Source organism: Poecilia formosa, unplaced genomic scaffold (genome assembly GCF_000485575.1).
Source record: "Poecilia formosa unplaced genomic scaffold, Poecilia_formosa-5.1.2 Scaffold625, whole genome shotgun sequence".
Lineage (NCBI taxonomy): Eukaryota > Metazoa > Chordata > Actinopteri > Cyprinodontiformes > Poeciliidae > Poecilia > Poecilia formosa.
In genome coordinates this window covers 87,013-110,897 of record NW_006800564.1, presented here as the reverse complement: position 1 = coordinate 110,897, position 23,885 = coordinate 87,013, and the positions used below count along the sequence as shown (strand labels likewise).

General features: G+C 38.4%; 2 protein-coding genes across 11 annotated transcripts in view; one reads left to right on the top strand and one right to left on the bottom strand.

The window, feature by feature from the left end:
• Positions 1–3,182, bottom strand: part of nid2a (nidogen 2a (osteonidogen)) — a 48,950-nt gene extending 45,768 nt beyond the window's left edge. For all 10 annotated transcript variants that reach the window (XM_007541700.2, XM_016665826.1, XM_016665827.1 and 7 more), the window contains exons 1-3: positions 2,798–3,182; positions 1,556–1,741; positions 1,261–1,377 (exon numbers count right to left, since the gene is read on the bottom strand). In XM_007541700.2, the coding sequence (XP_007541762.1) occupies positions 1,261–1,377; positions 1,556–1,741; positions 2,798–3,007 (513 nt within the window). In that variant the 5' untranslated portion in view covers positions 3,008–3,182. The remainder of the gene's footprint in view (positions 1–1,260; positions 1,378–1,555; positions 1,742–2,797) is intronic.
• A 3,960-nt stretch (positions 3,183–7,142) lies between these two features.
• ptger2a (prostaglandin E receptor 2a (subtype EP2)) lies at positions 7,143–23,406 on the top strand. Its single transcript, XM_007541692.2, has 3 exons — positions 7,143–7,374; positions 9,385–10,361; positions 20,017–23,406. Exons 2-3 carry the CDS (start codon positions 9,483–9,485, stop codon positions 20,305–20,307), a joined length of 1,170 nt encoding a protein of 389 aa, XP_007541754.1. The 5' UTR covers positions 7,143–7,374; positions 9,385–9,482; the 3' UTR covers positions 20,308–23,406.
• Positions 23,407–23,885: the final 479 nt, after the last annotated feature.

Here is a 23,885-nt window from a genome sequence, read left to right as displayed (position 1 = left end):
TGTAACTCCTCCAGAGTTACTATAGACATATTGAATGTTACTGATAAGTGATCGTCTGAACGCAGATAATTTAAATACCTGCTATGCAGATGATCTGTCAGAGATGGTGAGTGGGTCATATTAAGTATTTGTTTTACTGAACCCAGTAAAATAAATCCACACCACATCTACATGTTAAGGTTTTCAAAGTCAAGCTAGCATAACTACTTCCGTCTCCCTAGCTATTAACCTGACCTGTGTAATGTGATACACTTGGACTTTATTGTTGACAATTAGTAGCAAAGCACTGTGTCCCATTTCTTTCATATATCATGCTGTATATTTAAGATTTAGTGCGTTATGCTGGTAGGTTAGGTAGGCTAACAGCTAAAATCAATGGTATTCATCTTCGGTGAATAGGTTTTTGCCCTCCATTGGCAGTTGTGCTGTACTCCTTTCTTGATTTACATAACCCCAACAAAATACATTGCAAGTTGCTGTTTTAACGTGACAACGTGGATTTTCAAGGCATGAGTTGTGAAATACTGTAAATCCGGTCAACTAGCTTAAGCTTATATCTTGTGGAAAGGAATGAAACAGGTGCACAACATGCAGCTAGTTTAGCCCACGTACTGCACCATTCATCATGGGAGCAACAGCTGGAGCTGGGCACATCTGTCAAACAGCTCCTGCAGGGAAAACTTGGTTGTTTTATTTGTTGACCGTTCTAACCGTATGGACATAAGACACATACTTTGTGCACTTACTATTCGTTGGTTTTAGCATTTGTTGAAGTATTGAAAGACTTTAGTGATGACTGTTGATGCATTTATTGGAACTTGCAAGGTAAACAAACATGACTCAAGTTGTAGCCTACAGCTAAACTCTTGACCCAGTTTCAGCAACTTATTTCCTCTCTACATTCCTCTCAAACCCCCAAACTATATGAAACAATATTTCTAGAAACTTTATGAAGACTAGGTAACATACTGAGAGGGGAGACTTGGTCTATGCTTGAGTGGGTAAGGTTAGTGTGGGAACTGGAGGAAGGAGTAATGGGTTGGTAGGGCGGGGGACTCTTTGATGACACTTAAAGATGGCCTCTGACCCTTTAAAAAGGTTAAGAGGCAGATTAGGAGGGGAAAGGTGGGGGTTATGTACCTCCCACCTCAGGATTAGTTTGAACGAAACACGATTTACTGGAATTTGGGACTGTGTGTCTCCAGAACACCAGCCCATTAGTAGGGGGTTGAATTTGGACAAAGGTTACGAGTGTTGTACCTTGTTGGTGGCGCCATTGGCTCGAGCTTGTTCTTCGTACGCAGCGACGTTTTCCCACGTTGCCACCACGGCATGCGTGGGAGTGAATTTTGCATCTGGGAAGCCCCGGTGAACCTCCTGGAGGTGTAAGATGAATGAACCAACGGATGAAGAAGGGAGAGAATGTCAAATGAACAAGGGAAGGACAATGAGATGCACTAATGGAGGATGAACCAAAAAGGGAAGAAGTCAAATCTGAAGCACGGTTTTTACATTTTTGAAGTTTGAAAACCAGACATCTTTAAAACCAACATACCTGAGCGAATCTGTTAAGTATGCTGGGTGTTTCAGTAACGCGGTAGTAAATGTTTCCTCGTCCTCCACTTGTGTCGATGTCGGCTAGGAATGGAGCCACAACAGGGAAGTCTGTAGGCAGACCATCATCAACATACTGCTTTTCCATTGGCAGATCCTGAGCCGAGACGATGCCATTGGTGGCCACCTAAACCAAGACACAAATCAAGCTTTGGTGTTAAAAAATGACTCCAAATAAACCCACATCCCCTATAACCCACTGGAACCCCCGGGAACCACATAATGAACCTCTTCATTGCCTCCCTAAACCACTGGAACAGCCCCAAGGATCCCCTGCCTGGACCTGATTATGTTTAGGAAACCAGCAAACCACATTTAAATGACTTTCAGTCTGATATTATCCGTGATGGCAGAGCATGACCAATAATTCCTGTGAAGTGTGATGCAAAGAAGTACAAAATGAACAGATTTAATCCAGAGAACGTTGAATGATTACTGCCCAGACTGACGAACTTTTACTTGAAACATCTCTGTTTAGTATTCACTTTATTAGGTACATCTGTTTAATTACTTAATGTTTCCAATTTAAACTGGTTTTTCAGATGACTTGCTGAAGTTCAAACTGAAGTTTGTTCACTAATGTTTCCAAAACAACCCTTGCAGAACAGCTACATTTATGAAGATTAAATCGTTGTAAAAATTGAGAAAATGTATAATTTTCCTTCCACTTCGTTAAATAGACTTCATAACAGATGGTTTTGGCAACAGCCTGTTGTCGTTCATTCATTTTTTCATATTTTTATTCGCAAATTTAAAAATAAATTACAACACGATGGATTCTGTAGAGTTTGGAAAACCTTGTAGCCTGTTTCTTACCTTTTATTATTATTATTATTACAATTAGTAATAATAATTTTTTTATACAGGAAAATTTATTGAAACTTACAAGAGAGACCTGTTAGATACATCGGCAAATGACATAAAAACAATAATAATAGCTTCACCTGCTTCGTTTATGATTGTTGAAGTACATTAATAATACTCTAATGTTAAAAAATGTATAAACAATTATAGCTAAACAGTAATTTTCTTTTCTTTTTTTTTTAAACATCTTTTTAGTGCATGAACTCTTTCCATGTTAAGGAGAATGACAGACTGGAGCAAATTTGCAAATGCATTGGAACAAATTAAGCTATCACAAGCTAAAAATGGAGGAAAAAAATAAAACTAAAAAGTGACTTACATAGAGCTGGGAAAAAGGGGAGTCAAAAAAGTAAAAGGGTCTTGGTAGGGTCAGCGCTCTGGATGTCTCATCGTCGCCCTCTGGTAAAATTAAATCTCCGTTCAAATCCCCGAAAGGGAACAGATCCGTCCTCCGGATGGCTGTGACCACACACACGGTGCAGCTCCAGCAGCACAGCAGAGCCGCGGTCAGCATCGCTCCTCTGTCCATGGGCAGGCCGAGCAGCTCTGGCAGCAGAAACGGCCGGACTCGGAGAGCGGAGCAGCGGAAAGGAGGAGAACCCCGCCGGGACCCAGCCGCTCCTGCCGGGGCGGGAGGGAGGAGCTTAGCCCCGCACTGATTGGTCACAGGCGGGCTGAGTGACACGCTGAGTCCCGGTGCTGGAGGTAACATCTGGCTCGAATTAAGAGAAAAGGACAAATGGAGCATTTTTAATCCGGATGTAACAATATCTGTTTCTCAGTGCTCATGAAGACATGTGATTCCGTAACTATCTTAATACACGCACAGTACTCGGTTCACTGAAAAACTATAAACTTTAAAAATATCTATATTTATGTTAACATATTACTAAGAAAGAAATCTTAAACTTTAATTTCTAATATTTATTTTTATTTATTCAGTTTAATCAAGGCAGCGACATCAACCTGGCTCATTTGTGCCATCTAGCGTCTGCACCAGTGTACTGCAGCCTCACTTTAAATCCCGTCCCACTCCTTAACATTTCTCCACATTTTGTCACGTTATAATCACAAACTTTACCCCATTTGGTAACACTTTATTTAAAAGGGTGTGAATAAACACGATATATGAAGAAGTCTTCCTATATCGTCTACAGTCTTCTTGTGAAGTGTCATTCAGTAAATAATAACTTTCAATGGGCTTTTAATGCAGTTATTTTGCATTAAAAGTATAATTATTAATTAATTATTTACCAAAATTTGCAAAGTTGACACTTTTAATTGACTTTTAATGTAACTTGTAGTGCAACTTTACATTAAAAGAGTCATTATTTACCACATAATGCAAAACTGACACTTTTAATGGACTTTCAATGCTGTTTTTAATGCAGCTTTGGATTAAAAGTTTCTTTATTTACCAAATAACACTTCATAACAATATAAACATTTACGAAGACTGCTTCATGTTCATAACAGGTGTTATGTCATGTTTATGACAGTGTCACCATACAGTTATACTCACACATTTGTGTTTAATTTATACACAGAATAAAAATCTCTTTATTGTCATTGTGCAAGAAAGTACAACAAATTAAAAAAAATAGCAACTCTCAAAGGCAGTGTAAATAAATAAATAACAAGTAAGTATATTTCAATAAATATACTAAATATAAAAACAGAGTATTTGTGAAAAGAAAACCTATTAGCAGCTTCAAAAGTAAAAAGTTATTCAATTCAGTCATACAGTCAGATTCCAAATCAAGTAAATACATTTCAACTTATCATAGTTATAAATAATAAACAAAAGGTTTCTTTGGAAAACAATAAAACAACCAAAAAGAAGGTAAATACTACAAAGTAAATGAGAATCATCATTTAAATGTTACATGTGCTTTATTACGATTTCATCTGATAGATCAACAAAAATTATTGCAATATGATTGTGAAGTTTAGGAAAAAAAATATTTATGGTTTTCAATAAAAACAAATGCAGATTTAACTAATAACTGAAATGTGTAATTTCAGAGTTCATGACGTAATTACTCAAATAAACCTACAGGTGGCGCCAAAGGCAAGCTTAGACTCATCTTCCTTGTGGTTGAGCATGTTGAGTTAAACATACAGTAACGACTGTTCGCTCAATTAAACTTAACATGAAAACTAACACAGTGGATTATACGGAGGTGGTTGAAAACTGTGAATAATTCTGATACTACATTAGTCATCCTAAATACGACGTGTGATTACCGGACGCTGGCTGCCCACGTCTCAACGGAGACATTTGATATTCAATAAAATTCAAAGAACCCATCAATAATTCAGAATCAGCAGGGACTGAAATGTGTGCTGTAACAGAGGGAGTGGGGAAAACCAAGGACCTTAACGAGACACAGCAACCGAGGCAGGGAGAGCTGGGAAAAACGCAACAAGGAAGGAAAAAATAAAAACTGCAGAGAAGGGGGAAATGGAAGAAAAGTGAAGGTAAAGGATGTGAAATATGGTCCCATGTCACTGAGGTGAAAGAGGTGAAGGGAAGCAAATATGGAGCAAAGGAAAAAGGAAACAGCGATGTGGATAAACAAGTTGAAAGATCGGGATTTTCCTCTTATATTTTTGAGATCTGAACCTGAACAATTAGAGTCATATAACTCTGACTTTATAATAATTCTAACAAACTTAGAATGCTTTCTAAATATATTCACAATTCGTCACATTTTATTGTGATTTCGACTGTAAAGTGAAATGAAAATGATCCATTTACGATTGTGCAACTTGAAAATCTAAATTTTATACTTTTACAGAACCATCTTTTGCAAGTTTGTGCAGAAGAGAAGTCGACCCAAAGCATGATGCTGCCACCATAAAGGACAGTGTTTCTCAGATAATGTGCAAAATCTTATTTTTAATTAGGGAAAGCTGAGAAAACCTTGTATTATCTTCCTCTTCTCAATTATTCCCTTTTTTTGTGTTGATTTATCATATAAAATCAAATCAAAGTACATCATGATTGAGGTGAAAGCATGAAAAATTTGGGATTATGAATACTTTTACAAGGCACTGAATATTCTAAGTAACTGAAAGTGGGCAAAACGAGAGCCGAAGAGAGACCAGGGATGATGAGACAAAATTACAGCAGAACCATTAGGGATTCATTAATGGGGCTGAATGAAAGCACTTTTGCAATTTAAAGGCTTTCAGCGTACATCACTTCCCTTTTCAAGACCAGACAGGCGTTTTTTCTACTCTTCTTAATAGGTAAAACGATGCGACAGCATTTCAATGCATTATGGAACACTTAATATGTTTTCACTAACACTGAGCAGATGTTTGTCTTCATGGCTGGCATCATGATGGCTGTCTGTTGTCAAAAAGGAATCCAGTAGAACCAAACCCTGAAAAATAAAAATAAAAATTTCCAACAAAACGCCCATTTTTAGTCACTTGTTGATTAGATCCTTACTTTGTTGTGGCCATAGGGGAATGGGGCCAAGCCACTGATTGTATCTCTGGGTCATAAGGGACGTATCATAAAGAAGAGAAAGTTATATTAATCCAGATGGGAAATGAGACCCTCATATCTAAAATGTTGTAGGAGGAAGCCCTCGGGGCACTTTTAGGAAGCAAACACACATCTTTCACGCTCCACATTTTGACCCAGGAGGGTAGGCGCATGCACACACACGCACACACTCAATGCTGCACGTTCTCAAAATATCGCAGAGCAAAGAGGAAGCAGTTTCTGCAGAAGGTTTTTGGAGATATGAGACGGTTTCGCCGCGGCACGTACAATCTTCGCTGTTTATTTAAAGAATTGCAGCCTGAGGAGCTTAAACGGGTTGCAGCGTGTAGAACCCACATCAAGATGACCGACTCTGTTAAAGACAAAACGAGTGTAAAAACTCTGAATTGTTTCAAACTGGGAGATTATGTTACCAGAATGCAAAAACACAAATAATAAGAAACTGATATGTTCTCTTTGAGACCTTATTACAGTCAGGTGGACAGCATTTTCAAAGTTTTATTGGGCTTAATTCATTTCTAGTTTTGGTACAAAGTATTAAACATTACAATAATATATTATTAATTTATGGTGCCAATTTGCAAAATGTTTTCAGGCACATGTAGCCCTCTCAGAATTTAAAGAAGAGATGCTTGAAGAGTAACTTTAATTGTTTTGAGCAACAAGTGCAATGCTGGTTTTCTATGAAAATGATCACTTACAGCTGGATAAAATTCAAATAACACATTTTTATGAAAAAAAAATTCTATTAATATTTTGAGGCATAATTGATGTAGAATGTCTGTAGGAGGAGGAAAAAATCTTGAAAGAAAAGATTTACATTTACTAATCCATCTCTAAACCTCTTATTCTTATTTTCTTGTCATAAAATAAGATCTTTTGGATTAGCACATCTACAGAAGAAAAAGAAAAGATGGTGGTTTCACTGTAACAAACTGTGGAAAAGTTGAACAGGTAAAACGATTGTTAAAGCTTGGGGAAGGAAAAAAAAAACTTTATTTATTTCTTTATATTAGTTGTTTTTAATCCAGACTCCCTCTGAAAGCTCCATGTAAACAGATCTGCATACTGAAAGCTGAACATTATGGAGATACTTCCCAGAATGCAAAGGCGTGGCGGCCAGCTAACCAGCTCAAACTTGCACAGCGGCTGTGGGCGTGGCCGCGGTGTGACGTCACCGCCCCGCTCTCTGAGCCCCAGTCAGTTCATGCCCGCTTCATCACATCGCGTCGCGCCTCACCCCTCTCGGCGGCTCACCTTCAGAGCAGCGCAGTCCCGGAGGATTCAAACTTCACCTGGATGTTTCGGAGCCGAACCTGGTTTGTTTGAAGTAGCGGGAGGCAGAAACGCGCTGGAGGGATTCACTTTGACAGCAGGTGAGAACTTCATCATCCGGGTGTTTTTGGTCGCTGGGGGGTCCACGCGGATCTGACAGTAAGGGGCACGCGCTGGTTCTTTTCGCTCCGTGTAAATATTTCCGTGATATAAATAAAAACGCTAGAGCGCCTTAATTAAATCAAAACTCCAGGTTTTAAACATATACTGCGTGAACAAAATGCTCATTATTAAGCCTTATTTTCTTTATATGTATATTTTTAAAAGTGAGAGTTTGTTCAAAAGCTGTCATTTGTAGATTTGACGCAGCCAACAGCTGGACACATCTGTTGGAGATGCGGTTTTTGGCTAAAAGTTGGAGGCAGTTCTTCCTCTTTGCATTGATCCAGTGACATCTGATGCCCCCGATCTTCAGCAGGAAAAAAGAAAGTCAGTCAGATATATGGTTGCAGGGCCACAAAGTCATGCGAGTTTCGAAGAACTAGAAAAGCTCACAAACCTAATTTGGTATGTAAATCCCATTTTTACCTTTACTGGGATTTTATGGAAAGTAGGAAGTAAAAGAGCTTTCAATGCTGTGAAAAATTAGATTTTCTCGCTTCTTGTTTTAGCAAGAAATTGAAATATTAATTTCTGACTAAATTCCCATGAAGTTTGTCGCTATAAAATCTGGAAAGGTTGACTGAGTTTGAATCCCTCCTCGAAGCGATGTAATCTGAGCATGGCAGCGGCTGCAGGAATCTACAGGTCTAATGTTCGAGCAACAATTGTTTCAGAAACAAGACGCTTGAACATCTGAGCATACATGCGATCATCCATTTCTCAGGAAATGGGATGACAGTTTACAGTTCAGCTTGTCAGCTGATGTCTGTTAAATCATAAGAGGAACAACTCCTGGTTTCGCAACTACAGTTGGAGCAATGCTGCACTGCATGCCTTCTTTAAATACAGATGTACTAACATAGCGTATGCTCCGTATAAAGCCTGTTAATCTACACAAAGTGTTGAAACATCAAATTAGAGCGGTTCGGTGAGTCTGTTGTTGAGTGAGTCCAAGCAGTCTGAAGCTCAGGGAGAAACGTAAACATTCTTTACAGATGAGACTTTTAGGTTCTCTGTTCGAAGGCGGAAGATAAGCACATTAAACTAGCAGGTTTTACAATCCTGGAGCAAAGTTATCTGATGTTGGAGCAGAATCAGAGGATCCGATATCAAACGGTTCTGCAACCTGCAGGATGTCAAAAAGGGCTAAATATGTGAGTCTAGATTTGAGTATAATTTTGAGGTTACAAATTTTTTTTGTTTTATTCCACATTAGGCTTAAACTTTTCTTTTCATTTTAAAACATGGCTGATCTAATTCAAGAACATGTTTTTGTCTATGTTTTTTATTGTTCCATCAGTAAATAGTCTTGTAGATTTTGTGACTTTATACTAGAAAAAAAACTTTAGATGGTAAATGTTTTAGACTCCTTTACTAGGAAATAAAATGTAAAAGCAGCCGCCCTGATGATTTCATTGGTTTTACTGAATTGAACTAATTTTAATCAAACTTCAAATAAACTTACAGAAAACATCTTGAGCAAACATAAAGGTCTGCAAATTGTTCATAAATTCTCATTCAAAATAATCATGACAATTTTTTGACTACTGACTATTTTGACTGGACTGTTTTTCAAGAAATGTTTCCGGTTTGTTTTCTATGCCAAAAGAAAAAGAAACGCGTGTTAGACATGTCAGGAAAAAATGGAGGCGTCTGCCAGAAGACTTTTTATACCAATACGTTTGGACCATAATTTGGATATTTTGTTGCTTTTGTAACTGATGATTTAAGATCATTCTTAATTTTTGCTTTTTGTAATAAAATGTATAGTTTTGATTTTATGACTGTTATTCTTGATAATTCATTAAAGTATTTAACTACAATCCAATACAAGATTTTTAGGAAGAGATGAAATTGCAATTGAATATTAACTACCTGCTGGATTAGCTAATGAACTGTTTAATTGTTGCTTCTCTCAGACTCTAAAATATTTTTGTTTGTTTTAACAGGATGGCTCCAGACAACTACTTAAAGATCCACTTTTAAGCTTCTGCTGGATTTGCAGAAACAGTTTTTCATTAAAGGAAAGAAGAACTTGGTTTCTGCCATGTCAGCAAATACCGATATATACAAATATACCAAATGCCACTCCAAAAAAGATATAGAGCCTAATGAATCCCCAATGATCAGCGCCATCATGTTTGGCTTAGGAGTCTTTGGGAACGTTGCTGCCTTGGTGATCCTGGAAATCCGTCGGCGAAGGGACGCCAGGGCCAATGACAGGCGGCGCAGAGGATTGTTCCACATCTTCATCATTTCTCTGGTGTTCACAGACCTGGCTGGAACCTGCCTGACCAGCCCCCTAGTTCAGATTGCCTATGCATGGAACACGACCTTGGTTGGGATGGCTCCTAAGTGTACCAATACTACAAACAACTTCACTAGCAGTGCTGTTAATTGCACTAGCAGTGTGTGTAACTACTTTGGCAGCAGCATGACCTTCTTCAGTCTGGCCACCATATCGCTCCTCTTCATTACAGCGCTGGACAGATGCTTTGCAATAGGACAGCCCTACCTGTACAACCGGGTTGTCACCAAGAAATGGGCCTATATCACAATCTCTGTTATGTTTCTTGTATGTATCCTGTTCAGTTTGCTTCCCTTTGTGGAATTTGGTGTATATGTGCAATACTGCCCTGGCACATGGTGCTTCATTGACATGAACCCTCTTGAGAAAGAGCACCGGGTCTATGCTAACTTATATGCCACAATTATGCTGGTGTTGGTCCTGTCGATTGTGGCCTGCAACGGTTTCGTGGCGTACCAGCTGTTCCGGATGTACCGCCGTCGCAACAGGCAAGGCTCAGTGATGAAGAGCATGAGATCTAGCAGCGAGCGCAGGGTGTTCGTGGCTGTTGAGGTGGAGCACCTTATCCCACTGGTCTTCATGACTATCATCTTCATCGTCTGCACATTGCCCATGGTGGTAAGATGACAGCAGACGACACACATATTGATGTTATCACTTAAAACATCCGTCCCAGCTGTAAATGTAGATGTGTAGTTTTCTCAAGGTATTATAAAAATGCTTAGTTTTGGGCTCAGAAGATAATTGTGGTGCCAAGATAGGTGATTTGTGTCTTCTACCCAATGATAATCATTAAGCATCACTATGAAATAAACTAGTAAACCATAGCACTTCAACAAAGCTTCTGGCAGCTATGATTAGAAGTGGACCAATCAGAGTTTGACAGAGTTCTGACCTAGTTTCAATCTACTACGAATAACGAAAGCTATTGCTGTACAGAGTGGACTTTTGAAAGTCTTTAGTCTTTATGAACAATTAATAGAGTTGTCAAGGTCATTCCCTGGAGACTGTAGACCAAAGATTGGAAACTGAAGAGGCTGTGTCCTGCAGGTTTTAGATACTCTGCTCCAACAACTGATTCATATCATTGAATCACTTTGCCGTTGTTCTTCTGTTTGCAAAATGCTGCCAAAATGTACAAATCTAACATTTTCCATAGTGGTCACAGATCTGAAGCTCAAGACAGACGAAATAAGTCTTAAACAGAACAACTTTGATGTAATATGCAATATATTGAGCCTGGTTCTTGAAAAAGTCGGTTCCAAAACTGCAAAAAAAATAAAAAAAATTCCCAAGTATAAAATGATCTGACAAAGTCTATTTCTCTACTGAGAGCCTGGCATGCATCTGAAGATACTGCTTTCCTGTTAAATAGCTTCAGACACCTTTTGTGCTTCCGCTAACTTCATTTTTAAACTCCTGATGGATAGACAAGGCTAACCTTCAATAATCTTCCCTCAGTAACAACGTCTACACTGAAGAGTGTTATCAACGTAACCTAAGGAATGGTGTGTGCATTAAAATGAGAATATATTGGATTGTTAGCTTTCTAAAGACTGATATCTAACCTTTATGTAATGTTTGTAAACTAAGATTGAGCAGAATCTTGACCTTTTGCTGCAAATTGAGAATAGATTATGTATCTTATGAATGTTAAGAATAGAGTCGCTGAATGACATGAAAAACCAAACCTTAGAGTCATATGAGGTCATAAACTCAAAAACCAAATTAATATCTCCTCATTACGAGAGAACTCATTTTGTCATCATATGACAGTGACAAAAATATACCATCAGTGCAGAATGAGAACTATAACTGAAGAAAATAGAAAATATTTGCAATAGTGACGACCATTATCTGCTTCATTAAACATCAAAGGTTAAATGAAAATGTCAGAAAAAGTCACAAACTCTCAAGTGGACAGAACTATTTTCATTTTCTCATTTTGAGGTTGGCTAAAAAAAATGTGACATTTACCACTGTATGTCTTCTCTCGTATATCTTATCTGATCAACATCAGCTAAAAAGCGAAAGACTGAAAAAACTTGATCTGTGGTTTGGTGTTGTGTCACTCAAGATCTCGGCAGAAGCAGATGCAGTTTATCGCTTCATTCTGGTTCAGGATTTATATCTGCTTTATTTCATTTCCATTTAAAACAGAAACAAAGCTGCTGCGATGGTGCTGATGCCAAAGTTCAAATATTAGATTGATACATTTCGCTCCCAGAACAAAATACATTTATGTCATGTGAGATTTGTAGATTTAATACCTAATTAAAAGACCTAAAAACGCAAATTTTAATGATGAAAACTAACAATAACCCATTTGAAATGGCAGTAAAGAAGACACACAAAGCAAACTTTATGTTCTAAAGGAAAACCATCTTTGCTACCAGCAGGCTGCAGATACAGCGGCTGATTATAATTGAAGTTTAGGGAAGTCAGGATGTGATCAGTAATATCATCAGGAAGCTGTTTGGATGGGAACTGTAATGAGACGATAAGGGTATCTGGCTTTGAAACTGGAATCATAAATTTCACTAATATAACATCTGTCTGATAACAACCTGGGAGGGCTTAGCTAAATGACACCGGGTCGACACTGAGTCAAGAGGTTTGTTTAGTTTGGCTAGCTGACAGAAATGTGATGATGGAGCTGTAATCTACCTGATATAATTTTTCTCAGCAGAGGATTAGCTGTTTACTGCTATGTGGCGGCGGTAAGACGTTTGCATCCTTTCATCAAGTGGCTGGGTGTCATTTTTGGGCGTTTAATTATAAATATGACATTTTCTGTTTGTTCTTTTTAGTGGAATTAGGAGACAGTTTTGGTGGTTTTTAAATATAAGAATATCAGAAAATAATAATAAATCATCTGAATTAAGCAGAGAGTCTCTTCAATGTTAGGTTAAATAGCCCTCAGCAGGTTTTAGAGGCTTTACACCATTTAATTGTGGCTCAGAATTTGATCACATTTATTGGTAAAATTGAAGAGTCCATTTATTTTGGTAGGTTACATCTTTCAAGCCAAGTCAAACAGTTTTTCTAAAGAATGAGCTCAGGTTTATTTGTGAAACTTAATGTCAGGGTGTTGGAACGATTCCAATCCAATTTCAATTTCCATCTGGATTGAGTTTCAACATGAAGTTGGAAAAATATCGAGGTAGTCTTCATTCATGGTCTCAGTCCACCAGCACATGTTCCAGGAAACTCAAAACATAACAGTGCCACCAGATGCTTGACCATTAGAGATCAGAGATTTCTAACAAGTAAACCCTGTTCTAGTGGTTTCTTGCCTTAAACTGGGTTACAAAACATAATCTGGAAGTTGTCTATGTTTTTTCAACTGAATTAGGAATATTTTGAACCGCTGAATCCAAAATGACATCCATTTTACTCAATCCGGTCAGGTTTTTATTATAATTTGATTTAGAGAAATACGATTATCTGACTAAACTGATTACATTTTAATGACGTTATCAGTTTATTTCTGTTAATATTTCTCATCCAAAGAAGGTTTTTGGAGAAAAAAAAGGCTTAATAACAGTGTGTATTAATTAAATGATACAAAGTAGGATTTCTGTAAATTGAGCATTGTGCAAAATTCAGGTTATGAACTTCAGTTTCTTCGACTGCCTCGTATGCTCGGCAGCAGAGAGATCTCTCTTCAGAGTCCAACAGTAATCAACCATCATGACTGCATCCCAAACTAGCATGTAGCTTAGTTCAGAAAGTTGACCCGATTGAGCAAAACCAGCGTGATTTTTGGACTCAGCTCGTCAAAATGACCCTAAAACAGCTGGAAAACCCCAGACAATGTTTTGGCTGTTGACCAGTGTAATCATTCATCTCCAGGTGTTTATATTAGTGAAATTTATGATTCCAATTTCAGTCAAACAGCTGTTTAACTGGTTCACTAAAAGCTCTAGTTGTACAACATTCATGGTGATAATGAGTGTAAACGTCTGAGCTGCCCTGTACACCGACAGCCAGTTTGATTAAACAGATATAATGAATATCTGAAACAAACTTATGATTAGCAGATGCCAGAGCTGACGCTGCGCTTCCCCTAGACTACCTCTAATGGTTTTGGCACAGACAGAGGGGATTCTGGGTGCTGCAATCAATGAGTACCCATAAATGACTCATCACCCAGCCATTACGCCCTCTCAGTGCGACTCCTGAGTAATCTGTATGGAACCACGTTGGTTTTTAAGTGACACTTCTGACATGAGATGCAAAATCGATAAGGTTTTCCCTGCAGCGTTAGATGCTGCGCACTTAGGTGTGGACAGCTGTAATGGACCAAAGTGCCATCTTGTGCATTGTTGTCTCAGCTGTTGCTGGAAACCATCATCTCTGCAGCAAAAGCTAAATTCTGCTTCGATCTTGGTTTTTTAAATGGCGTTGTTAATTTTCCACAGACAGACCACAGGAAGGCTGAACCAACTGTTCAAGCTGTGTTCTCTCAGACACATCTGCAACAAGCACAGTTAAAGTAATTTATTTGATTAACACTTTGATATGTTATAATATCAAAGTGATATCAGAGTTTAAAAATGTGATAATGCACAAAAAAAATTATCTTTACTATAGAGAAAGTGGAAAAGTCTTCAGACTGATTCATTGTACAACATCAGACTACAACATATTTTACTGACTTTTTATTGTATCACCACAAAGTGGCACATAAATACAAAGTGGAAGGAAAATTATGTGTTATTTCTTCCAAATATATTTTTACAAGTAATCCAGAAAGTGAGGCGTTTACGCCACAACGACAAGTGAAAGCCATTAGAAGTCCTGTTTAAAGTTTATCACAAGCAATAGAAAACATGCTCAAGAATAGAATAGATTATTGATCCCCAATGGGAAATTGCTTATGCTGACAAGCTACTCCATCCAAGGTGTAAATATCAGTAAATATAGATCTATAAAAGAGTCCAGAGAAAACTTAGGTTAAATAATTTGGTATTGTATAACCTGAAACATGCAGGCAGGAATGAAGACGTCTTTGATGAATCTGTTTAAAAAGCATTAAATAGATGGTACCAGTATTAGTGCTGCTATTTAAATTGCCCTTCAGCTCACAAGGGAAACACCCACATAGGCAAATAAAGGACACAGGGATCAGCTTTCGTCGCCTTCTCATCAGGAGGCAAAATAAAACAGGTGATCTGGGTACAGTGAGGAGAAACAAGGACAGCCAGGGGAAAGGCAGCAGGGAGAGTCTGGATTACTAAGTTATATCAGATTCTCTGGAGTTCAGGATGAACAGGAGTAAGGATTTCTTGCAAAGATAAATATCTAGACAGCTGGACATTTTGGCAGCTGCAGCTCCAGATGCTTTCCAGTCTGCAGAGGTCATGACCTGCATAGACTGGTCCAAAGACAGAAATAAAATAAAAAAAAGAGACAAGACCACAGGGGGGGCCAGGCTTGATACAGCTAGAGAAAATAATCTGGCCAATGATAGCTGATCCGATTGCAGACCGGGTTCAGATACACTCCCATAAGGTTCCTGTAGAAATATGTTGCAACAGAGAGTGAGTCTCCGTTGGTCTGATTAACCTCTGACCTTTCTAACAGAATCCAAACACAGACTCAAGTTTGACAGACGGCTAGCTCAGAAAAAAGCAAACCTTAATAAAACAAAACCGACTTCATCTGAAAGATTATATACATTTTCTGATGCTACAGGTGAAACCTGAGTTCAAGTTTAATAATAAGAAACTCAGGTCACACCTGGGCCAGAAGAAAGAGGACAAATAAACAAAAAGCTTCTAGTGATGAGGTTCAGTAAAGTGGAATAGATTGGACTTTGGCAAGGCCTTCGACAAACAGCAGACATTCCCATCGGCCTGTTTCACTATTTACACACTGATGATTACAAGTTTATACACAGGAGAGCCTTCATGTCTGGCTTATATCCTGTCTATTGTCATATTTCGTCATGTAATGATAGTTTCAAGTCATCCGTATAAATCTGATGATATTTTCACTAAACCGTTCCATTAACCTGTTTACATTGGTTTCCAAACACCAGGATGTAGGAAACCTTCACCGATATTGAGTTGTGGAAGGTCAGTTCAGAACAGTCCAGTGCTTTGCTCTTAGCCATTCTTCGATGTCTTAGCTATAATTATCCTGTTGGAAGACCCATAGCCTGCGGTGAATGCCTCGATAGTCTTGGGATTTCATCGTGCCCTGCACAGATTCAAGACACCCTGTGCCAGATGACGTAAAGCAGCTCCAGGACATGACCAGGCCTCCTCCATGTTCCACAGTAGGGACAGTGTTCTTTTCTTGGCATGCTTCGGTTTTGCATCTGTGCACATAGAGCTGATCTGATGTGCTTCCTCAAAATGCTACAGTTTTGTCTCATCTGTCCTAAGGACATTCTCCATGTGTGCATGCCATATATTTCAGATTTTTATTAGGTAAACTTGCTCAGACTACTTTCTAGAACTACATATTATATTGAATGTAAATAGTCATCGCATATATTCAAACGTCAATGTGAGCAATATCTGAATATGTGAAGAACTGCTTGGATGTTTGATTTGATAGATTATTGTATTTCGAGGACTATGCATCTAAACTCTGTCCTTACCAGATTTGGTCGGCTGGATGGACTTTCAGTGTCCTTGATTCCCAAATCTGAAGCTACAGCTCCAAGAAATGTTGTTTTGGGTTAATTGAAGCTGTTTTCATCATTCAATCCTAATATTGTGTAGCCCAAATACATTCCCTGTGAGATAAGTTAAAGTTTTTGGTGAAAGGTTGACAAAATGTGAACAGGTTCAAGGAGGAGAGACTTATTGAAAAATTGTTGTAGATATCTGGTTTTAGCACACATTCTGAATCCAAAGCATAGTTCTGCATTTTTCAAGCTTTAAAGCTGACAGACTTCAGTCATGATGTTTCATAGCTGCCCCAGGGTGGCGCATTTAAACCCACTACAGCAGATGAATAATTTACTAAGGGCCTTATATAAATACTCCTGGGGGCTTAAGAAAGTGACACCACAGTCTACACACTGACTAGACTCCTGGATTATATTACATTTTTCTTCCAATATGAAGCTGCAGCATGGTGACGTGTGTAAATGTGAAGAGCCAGCGGTCATATTTGATCGCATCAACGATTGAAAATGCCATACAGCAGCGCTCCAGACAGAGAAAGAAGGTCTCGCTCATGGAGAGCTGGAGAATGTGTTAGTATTGCTTTCTCAGGGCCAGTCCTTCAAACTGAAGAGCTGTGATCAGCCTCTTCACATTAACGTCTTTATTACACTTCCTGTTGCTGCTCAAAGCGGAGGGGAAAATAGTCTCGCCGTGTGAAGCAGATGTCATGGCTCAGCCTGGATAAAAACAAACAGTTTTTGTTTCTCCCACACGTCGAGGACTGACAGTAATCAGAGAAATGATGCCATGTGGCAATAAAAGCTGGTCCAAACTCAGACAAAGTAAAGCATTTGGACATTCTTGTTGTCATAACAGTTTCTGAAATTTACGCAGTATTACAGCGGCTTGTAAACTCTTAAAGCAGTGGAGCAATTTTTTTACGCTCCACATTAACAGCTGCTGATGTGCCGCTGTGCAAGACTTAATAGGCATGTTAAGCTGAGGAAAATGCAGCAGTTTAACAGCAGCAAATAGCCAAGCTATGAGCTGCATGTCTGCATCGTTACGCCACAAGGTAGATTTAAAAAAATGCCAAAGATAAAAGCAGAAGGACAGAGAAAATGACAGTAAACAGAGAAAAGGAGAAGATGATAAATGTAAGGCAGGAAGTGATTTAAAGAGTTGCTAGAGAAAACACTCACTCCACAAAAGCTGCTTTTATAACTCTATATTGTTCCTTTCCGACCCCCCTGAGAGGGACGGTAGGGGCATTTTCTAAACCTGTGAACTAGTCACAGCTTCCATGGATTGTATAAAAAGCCGGTTCCCAACCTTGGTGCCATGGCTCCCGGGAGTTTACCGCTTCTCATTTGGTCTGTCTAAGCTGCTGATTTATTCCACCCAACAGGGGGGAAAAGCAGAGACCTGCTGCTCAATCTTCACACCAGGAACACCAATCAAATGGTTCCTTTTAAAAAGGTGTCTTACTTTAAAAAGGTCAGGTACGTCCTACTGTTCTCAGTCATGGAGAACAGGAATGCAAAAGGAAAACCAACGTATTGGAGTTGGTGAGGGGAAAAAAAATCTGTTTAATGCGAGTTTTGAAGGAAAACATTAAAATGAGTTAAATACATAAATGGTAGAATTACAATCCAATTCATTTTACATCTGTGGATTTTGCAACATTTACTGTTTGAATTTTATCAGCATTTACTTTAACCACATGCCAGCTCAGGCTGTCGGCTAGAAGTTGAGATTAGATTTACTGATTAGATGTCTTTGTTTTAACAGCATAAACTTGACTTGTTTTGATACTTTTAAGGGGAAACCCGATGTTTTCTTACAAATTTCTAGAGCAAGTGTCAAACTCAAGGCCCAGGGGCCAAATCTGGCCCACCATAGCTCTTTATGTGGCCCTTTATGCTCCAAATTACATCAATAAGTCCCTGTAGTTTTTCACAAATCTGCAAAATTCACACAAAATCAACAGATCCCCACATTTTTGTTCTGATTTTTGCTGCATATTTTTCTCAAAATTGGCCAAAAACTTTGGGTTTAGCTTAGTAACTGCTGCCTCAGCCTTTCTTGATGTGAAGTTATAGTCCGTGATCAATACAGCGAGTAATAAAAAGTCACATTTAGCGTCATAGATTTGCACAAGTATTGTAAAAATTGACAAAATTCAATCTAAGCAGTCATCTTTTAAATTTAAGAAACAAAATCTTTCACAAAGCGACGCTGAAGCACTTCTCCACTAATCCTCTGAAATTGAAGTTTGTTGTCTGCTAGACCAAAGATAATGTGAAAAATAGCAGTAGAGAACAGTTTGCAATCTTTGTTTTATAGCATCTAATTATTTCATTAGATGTGTATCTTGTGTGTGAACCGGGTTGGTGGAAATCAGCAGAGGAATGTCAATTTGCTTCTGGCTCAGCATTAAACATCCGGCTCTTATAAAGCCACAAAACACACAAATGAGAGCTATCTGCTAGTCACTGGCTGAAAATGTACTTTAATATCTTGTTGAACTGAGAACGTACTGTGTGCTCTGTAAACATCCTGTCGCCACCTTACTGTCTGCTTTACTGAGATAAAATCAGAAGGTTCTTGTTAATGTCAGTGCAACAACGTGTGACAAAGATGTTCTTTATGTGGTTATTTTGTTGACAAGAAAGCTGAGAAGAGTGACGCACTGATAAGAATCTAAGCCCTTTATCTTCCTGCAGATTTGCATGAAATATTGCTCTCAGTTTTTCCTATAAGACAAAAAAAATAAAAAAAATAAACAACAGGTGGCTGCAGCATAAAAACACTTTTCAGCTTGGAAAGTCGAAAGCAGTTTTGATTCCTTAAATTATTAATGCGACGTGTTGAACATCACGTTTTCAAACCACCAGCAGAAAAGTGGAACTAAAACCATCAATGACTGTCAAAGTCGTCTTTATTTAACGCGCAATAAAAAACGGATTTCAGAAAATGATTTCCTGCATTAAATTAATTTATTTTACAAACAATCAATACAAATTAGAGGTTGTTTTTTTTTAGATTTTATTTGTAAATAATAAACAAAGAATTGAAAACCATTCGATTTAAATTCTGTCACATTAAATCCACCTGTGGAAAAAACGAAGACTGAAAACTTCGTGGTTCTTCCACCAAATGTTGATTTCTGAACTGAGTTAAAACATTAGTATTGTTGTTTCTAAAAGAATATGAACTTGTTTTATTTGCACCATTTGAGGTCTGGAAGCGCTGAATGTTTTTCGTTATTTTTCTGCAAACAAATGTTAGAGACATATTGTCTGTAGTTCATAGAATAAAAGAACAATGTTCATTCCACTCAAACATTTAGCTATAAAACATTTAATCAGAGAAACTGATCATTTTAAGTCGTCTTCATTTTTTCCAGAGCTGTACTTTGGATTTGTGGTTGTTAAATAAAATGTGTAAAAGAGAGAACTGTCACGTAGTGAACTGTGGTTTTCAGTCACGATGATTTGGTCAGTACTATGAACAGAAACGAGGAACATCCAGTTTCTCAGCATAAAATGGTTTCCACGAAAGTAGTATTTGGAAACAGCAGGGGGGAAAAAAGTCATTATCGTCATAAAGCTGATTTAACACAAACTTCTCCATTAATCCCACAGATCCGAGTTTTCTACAACTCCATCAGAGACGATGATGGCGAGTCCCATGAAGATGACCTGCGGGCCCTCCGGTTCCTCTCCATCAACTCCATCATCGATCCGTGGGTCTTCATCCTGCTCTCCCCCAGCGTGCTGCACTTCTTCTGTTTGTCGGTCTGCAAGACCCGGCTGGGGAAATTCAGAGGCTCCGTGAGCGAGTCGATGCTGGCCAAAGGAAACTGCAGCGCGCCTGTGGAACTGTCTCGCCCGACCATGTGGACCAACTGTCCTCCCACGGAGGACAACGTTTGATCGCAGCGGTGTTGTTTGTGACTCCACGTTTCTATTTATTGGAAGTGTGCATCCTGCCTGCCTGCAGGGCACACACAAGCTGGAGAAGTCTGACGGACTGCAATCATTTTCCTGGGTGTTTCCATTTCATTATGGCCGTAATTACAGCTCCATCGGCCAATTAAAGACCACTCCCACTCACTTTGTGGTTTCCAGCGTATTACTGTTGAATCCACAAAGACTTTTCTGACACTGTCATGTAAGGTTGCTTCTACTATTTACTGTCAGTGAATTAATTTACCAGTAAAAGCCAATTTGCTCAGCAGATAATCAGATGGCGCAGCTTTGTCTTTGATGGGTCGAACTAAACTGAAGACGCTGAAGTGAACTAAACGCAAAGATAAATATCACAGCAGGCGTTCTCAGATTACAACCACACGTCTGACTGTCTGTGACAGACAAACAGAAAGTAGAGCTTTATTCTGAGGTGGAAGAAAATGCAAACCTCCTTTCTTGCCCCTGCTGAGGCAACGCATCCCCACCACCATGTGCTGCCACTACAGTGCACCACTCTGTGGATGTTCAATGTTTTTCAGAGCATCTTCTTCCACACATTTGCAGCAGAATGCGCCAACTTCCCTTATCTCCACCTGCTAGTTTGTGTAGGTCTACCACATAAAATCCCAAGACAATACGCTGTCATCTGAGCATGTAGCGTGACATTTGACCAATGAGAGCAGAAAAAAACTGACAAATTGGTTTTTCACAGTTGGAAAGGTCAAAGGCCACAAAAAGCTCAGAGACTTTTTGGGGTCCAAACTTTCACTCAGGGAATGAGTGAACATTTCTAAAACATTTCTCTTATTTCGTTTTTGCTCACATGTTTATTATGAAGCATAAATATGTTTAACGAAACAGTTTTTCGTGAGTTTCCATTGTGGTTTGACTTGAAAAAAATCCTGTGTTTGAAACAGTGTTGGGGCCGCTGTGACTCAGGTGGTAGCAGGCATGTGGAAGATGAACTTTCCTCATCCTGAAGTGTCTTGGAGCAAGTTTCTCCAGATAGGCCACCATCTTGCATGGCAGCTCCACTGGGTTTTTTTGTGTGTGAGTGAGTGAGAAACACTGTAAAATGCCTTGTTGAACCGCAGTTAGTCAGTTTTGTCCTATAATGTTTGTGTAACTGTGTTGCGATTAGCTAAATCGCTGCAAATAACTTCAGCACTGATGCTGGATGAAAACTCACTTCTTTTTTGTTGAGAGGTTGTGTGGAGCGTCTCCTCTGCAGCATGCATCGACTGTACCTCACTTTTATTTAAATAAACATCCTGACAAATGACAAAATACAGTTCAAATTTAAAGACGTCATCTATCAGTCGGTTATTTATATGTTGTGTCACTGTAAAACGGGTTTACTGATTTACTGATAATTGAAACAACTTATTTGTTCCCCAGAAAGCTCAAAATTATAAACACAATCTTTATGTAATCTGTTCGGCCTTCCTGTTATCTACTGCTCTCTCTCTCCCTTTCTTGCATTCAATTGTAAAATGATGACGTTTTTGAGTTTTTCACCGATTATCAAGCTAAAAATCTGTCAACTCTTTCCGCCAGTTGGTGCATCACTGACTTTCATCATTTTCATCCACATCTTGCTTTAATTTAGGATAAATAAAAAACTGTCATTCAAACTGCTTTAGGAATTTAAAGGAACATCTTGAAATGTTTTTTTTTTTTAAAGTCTTCTTCAAAAGGAAATAAAGACCTTAAAAAAAACTTTTAAATCCTCAAAAATTCATCTACCAAGTGGGGAAAAATCATAAAAATGTCAGTTTTCTTTCAAAACCGTGACATTTTTTCCTGGCATTGACTGCAAATGTCAGGCTGTAAAGACATGGTGGAGCTTATTATATACCCATCAATAATATTCATAATTACATAAGATTAATGTCAGATTAAAGTGAATACTTGTTACATTTTCTTTGTGTTTTTATGTGGTAAAATATTTCATGTTGCAGATTCTCACAGTTAACTTCTAAAAGACTAAAGACTTTTTGCTAATAATCAATGCGTCTCTTCCTCGAAAGTTTAAATACCAGCCCCTGCTTTGGCACAAAAATCCTCAACAACACATCTTTTGCGGGAGTTTCTGCCATAAATCTGTCATCAACATGAGCAAGAGTTTCTGATGTTTCTTGAAAGCAGAACAATTTACATTTTAGCAGCTTTAATTACATGACAGACGGTTCTCAGCAATGCGTGAAAGTAGATTCTGTAGTGCTGAAAAGTGAGCTTACTGTATCTGTATGAACGTTATTGTTTCTGTTGCTCTATCTTTTAAATGTTCAGCGTTTACTATCATGACCTACTGCTTCCTGTCAGTAACATGGATGGTTTTTGCTCTAAATGTCAGTGATTTTGTGAGTCTGTGTTTAAGCTTGCAAATATCCATTTAACGTGTGTGTGTGTGTAGGTGTGTGTGTGCGTGTGTGTGTGTGTGTGTGTGTGGATGTATGTGAGCAATTGTAATGTGAATGAACAGTGTCAAACCATAATGCTGCCTATCTGGTTGTCTGTACTCTCCAAGTACTGTAAGATGAAAAATTAATGCACTGAGCACACAAGCATGTTCGGATGAGTTTTATGGCTTGTGTAAATAAACATCTCATCTAGAAAATATTCTGTCTAACCTGCTTGGAACCCGCAATGCACCAGAGGACACACACACACACACACTTTTCTGGCTTCTGTGCCCTCAACAACTCTGGTTCCTTAACCTCAACCTAATAATGTTCAACCTTACAATTAAGTTTTGGTTAGCATCCCAATAGACGCTGAATTAGTGGAAAGTCCCCCCAAAAATGTAGAAAAACAAGATTTAACGGAGTTTGAAGATGAGTTCCAGATGGAAAGGAAACGCTGAATTGTGTTTCAGTTTCCACTCTTTAACTTTGAAAAATGTTTCCTGATTGTGTTTGAATTCTTTGTTTAGGGCAGTTCCAGCTTTGAATAATAAAAATTAGGCAACCGTTTGCCAGTTTTTGCTTCGTGAAGGAAACCTTGTGGCAGTCTTTTTTTTTTACAGTGTATAAGTGAAGAAAAATAAAAATCTGAAAAGTGTGGCGTCGATTTCTATTTTTATTTACCCACCTGTACTCAAACAGCACTGCACACTTCCTTTAAAAAAATCCCCTACATTTTTTGAATTTTATTTTGAAAGGGGAGGAAGCATGGATTTTTTTTTAGCATGTTTTCAGTGAAACTTTTATCCACATTATGGATTTTACATCTTTTCCTTTTCTCTATATTCAGCTTTTCCTACATTTTCTCATCTTTTGCCATAGTTCAATTTAACAAATTTTACTCCAGACAATAAATGTCACCAATATGTCAGTCTCTTAAATCCCTTTGTTTAAAGACCTCCTGTTGTTTATTTCTTTATTTATTGCAGATGCCAGTCTGGCTGGAATAAGCAGAAAGTCTCTTGGCATCAGAAACTGCAGATGGGCTTTTGTGTTGTTGTGAAAAGTATTCCCAAAGAAAAGAAAAAACGTAAAAGTAAACAAAGCAACAAAACAGTAGTAGAGATGATATTACTT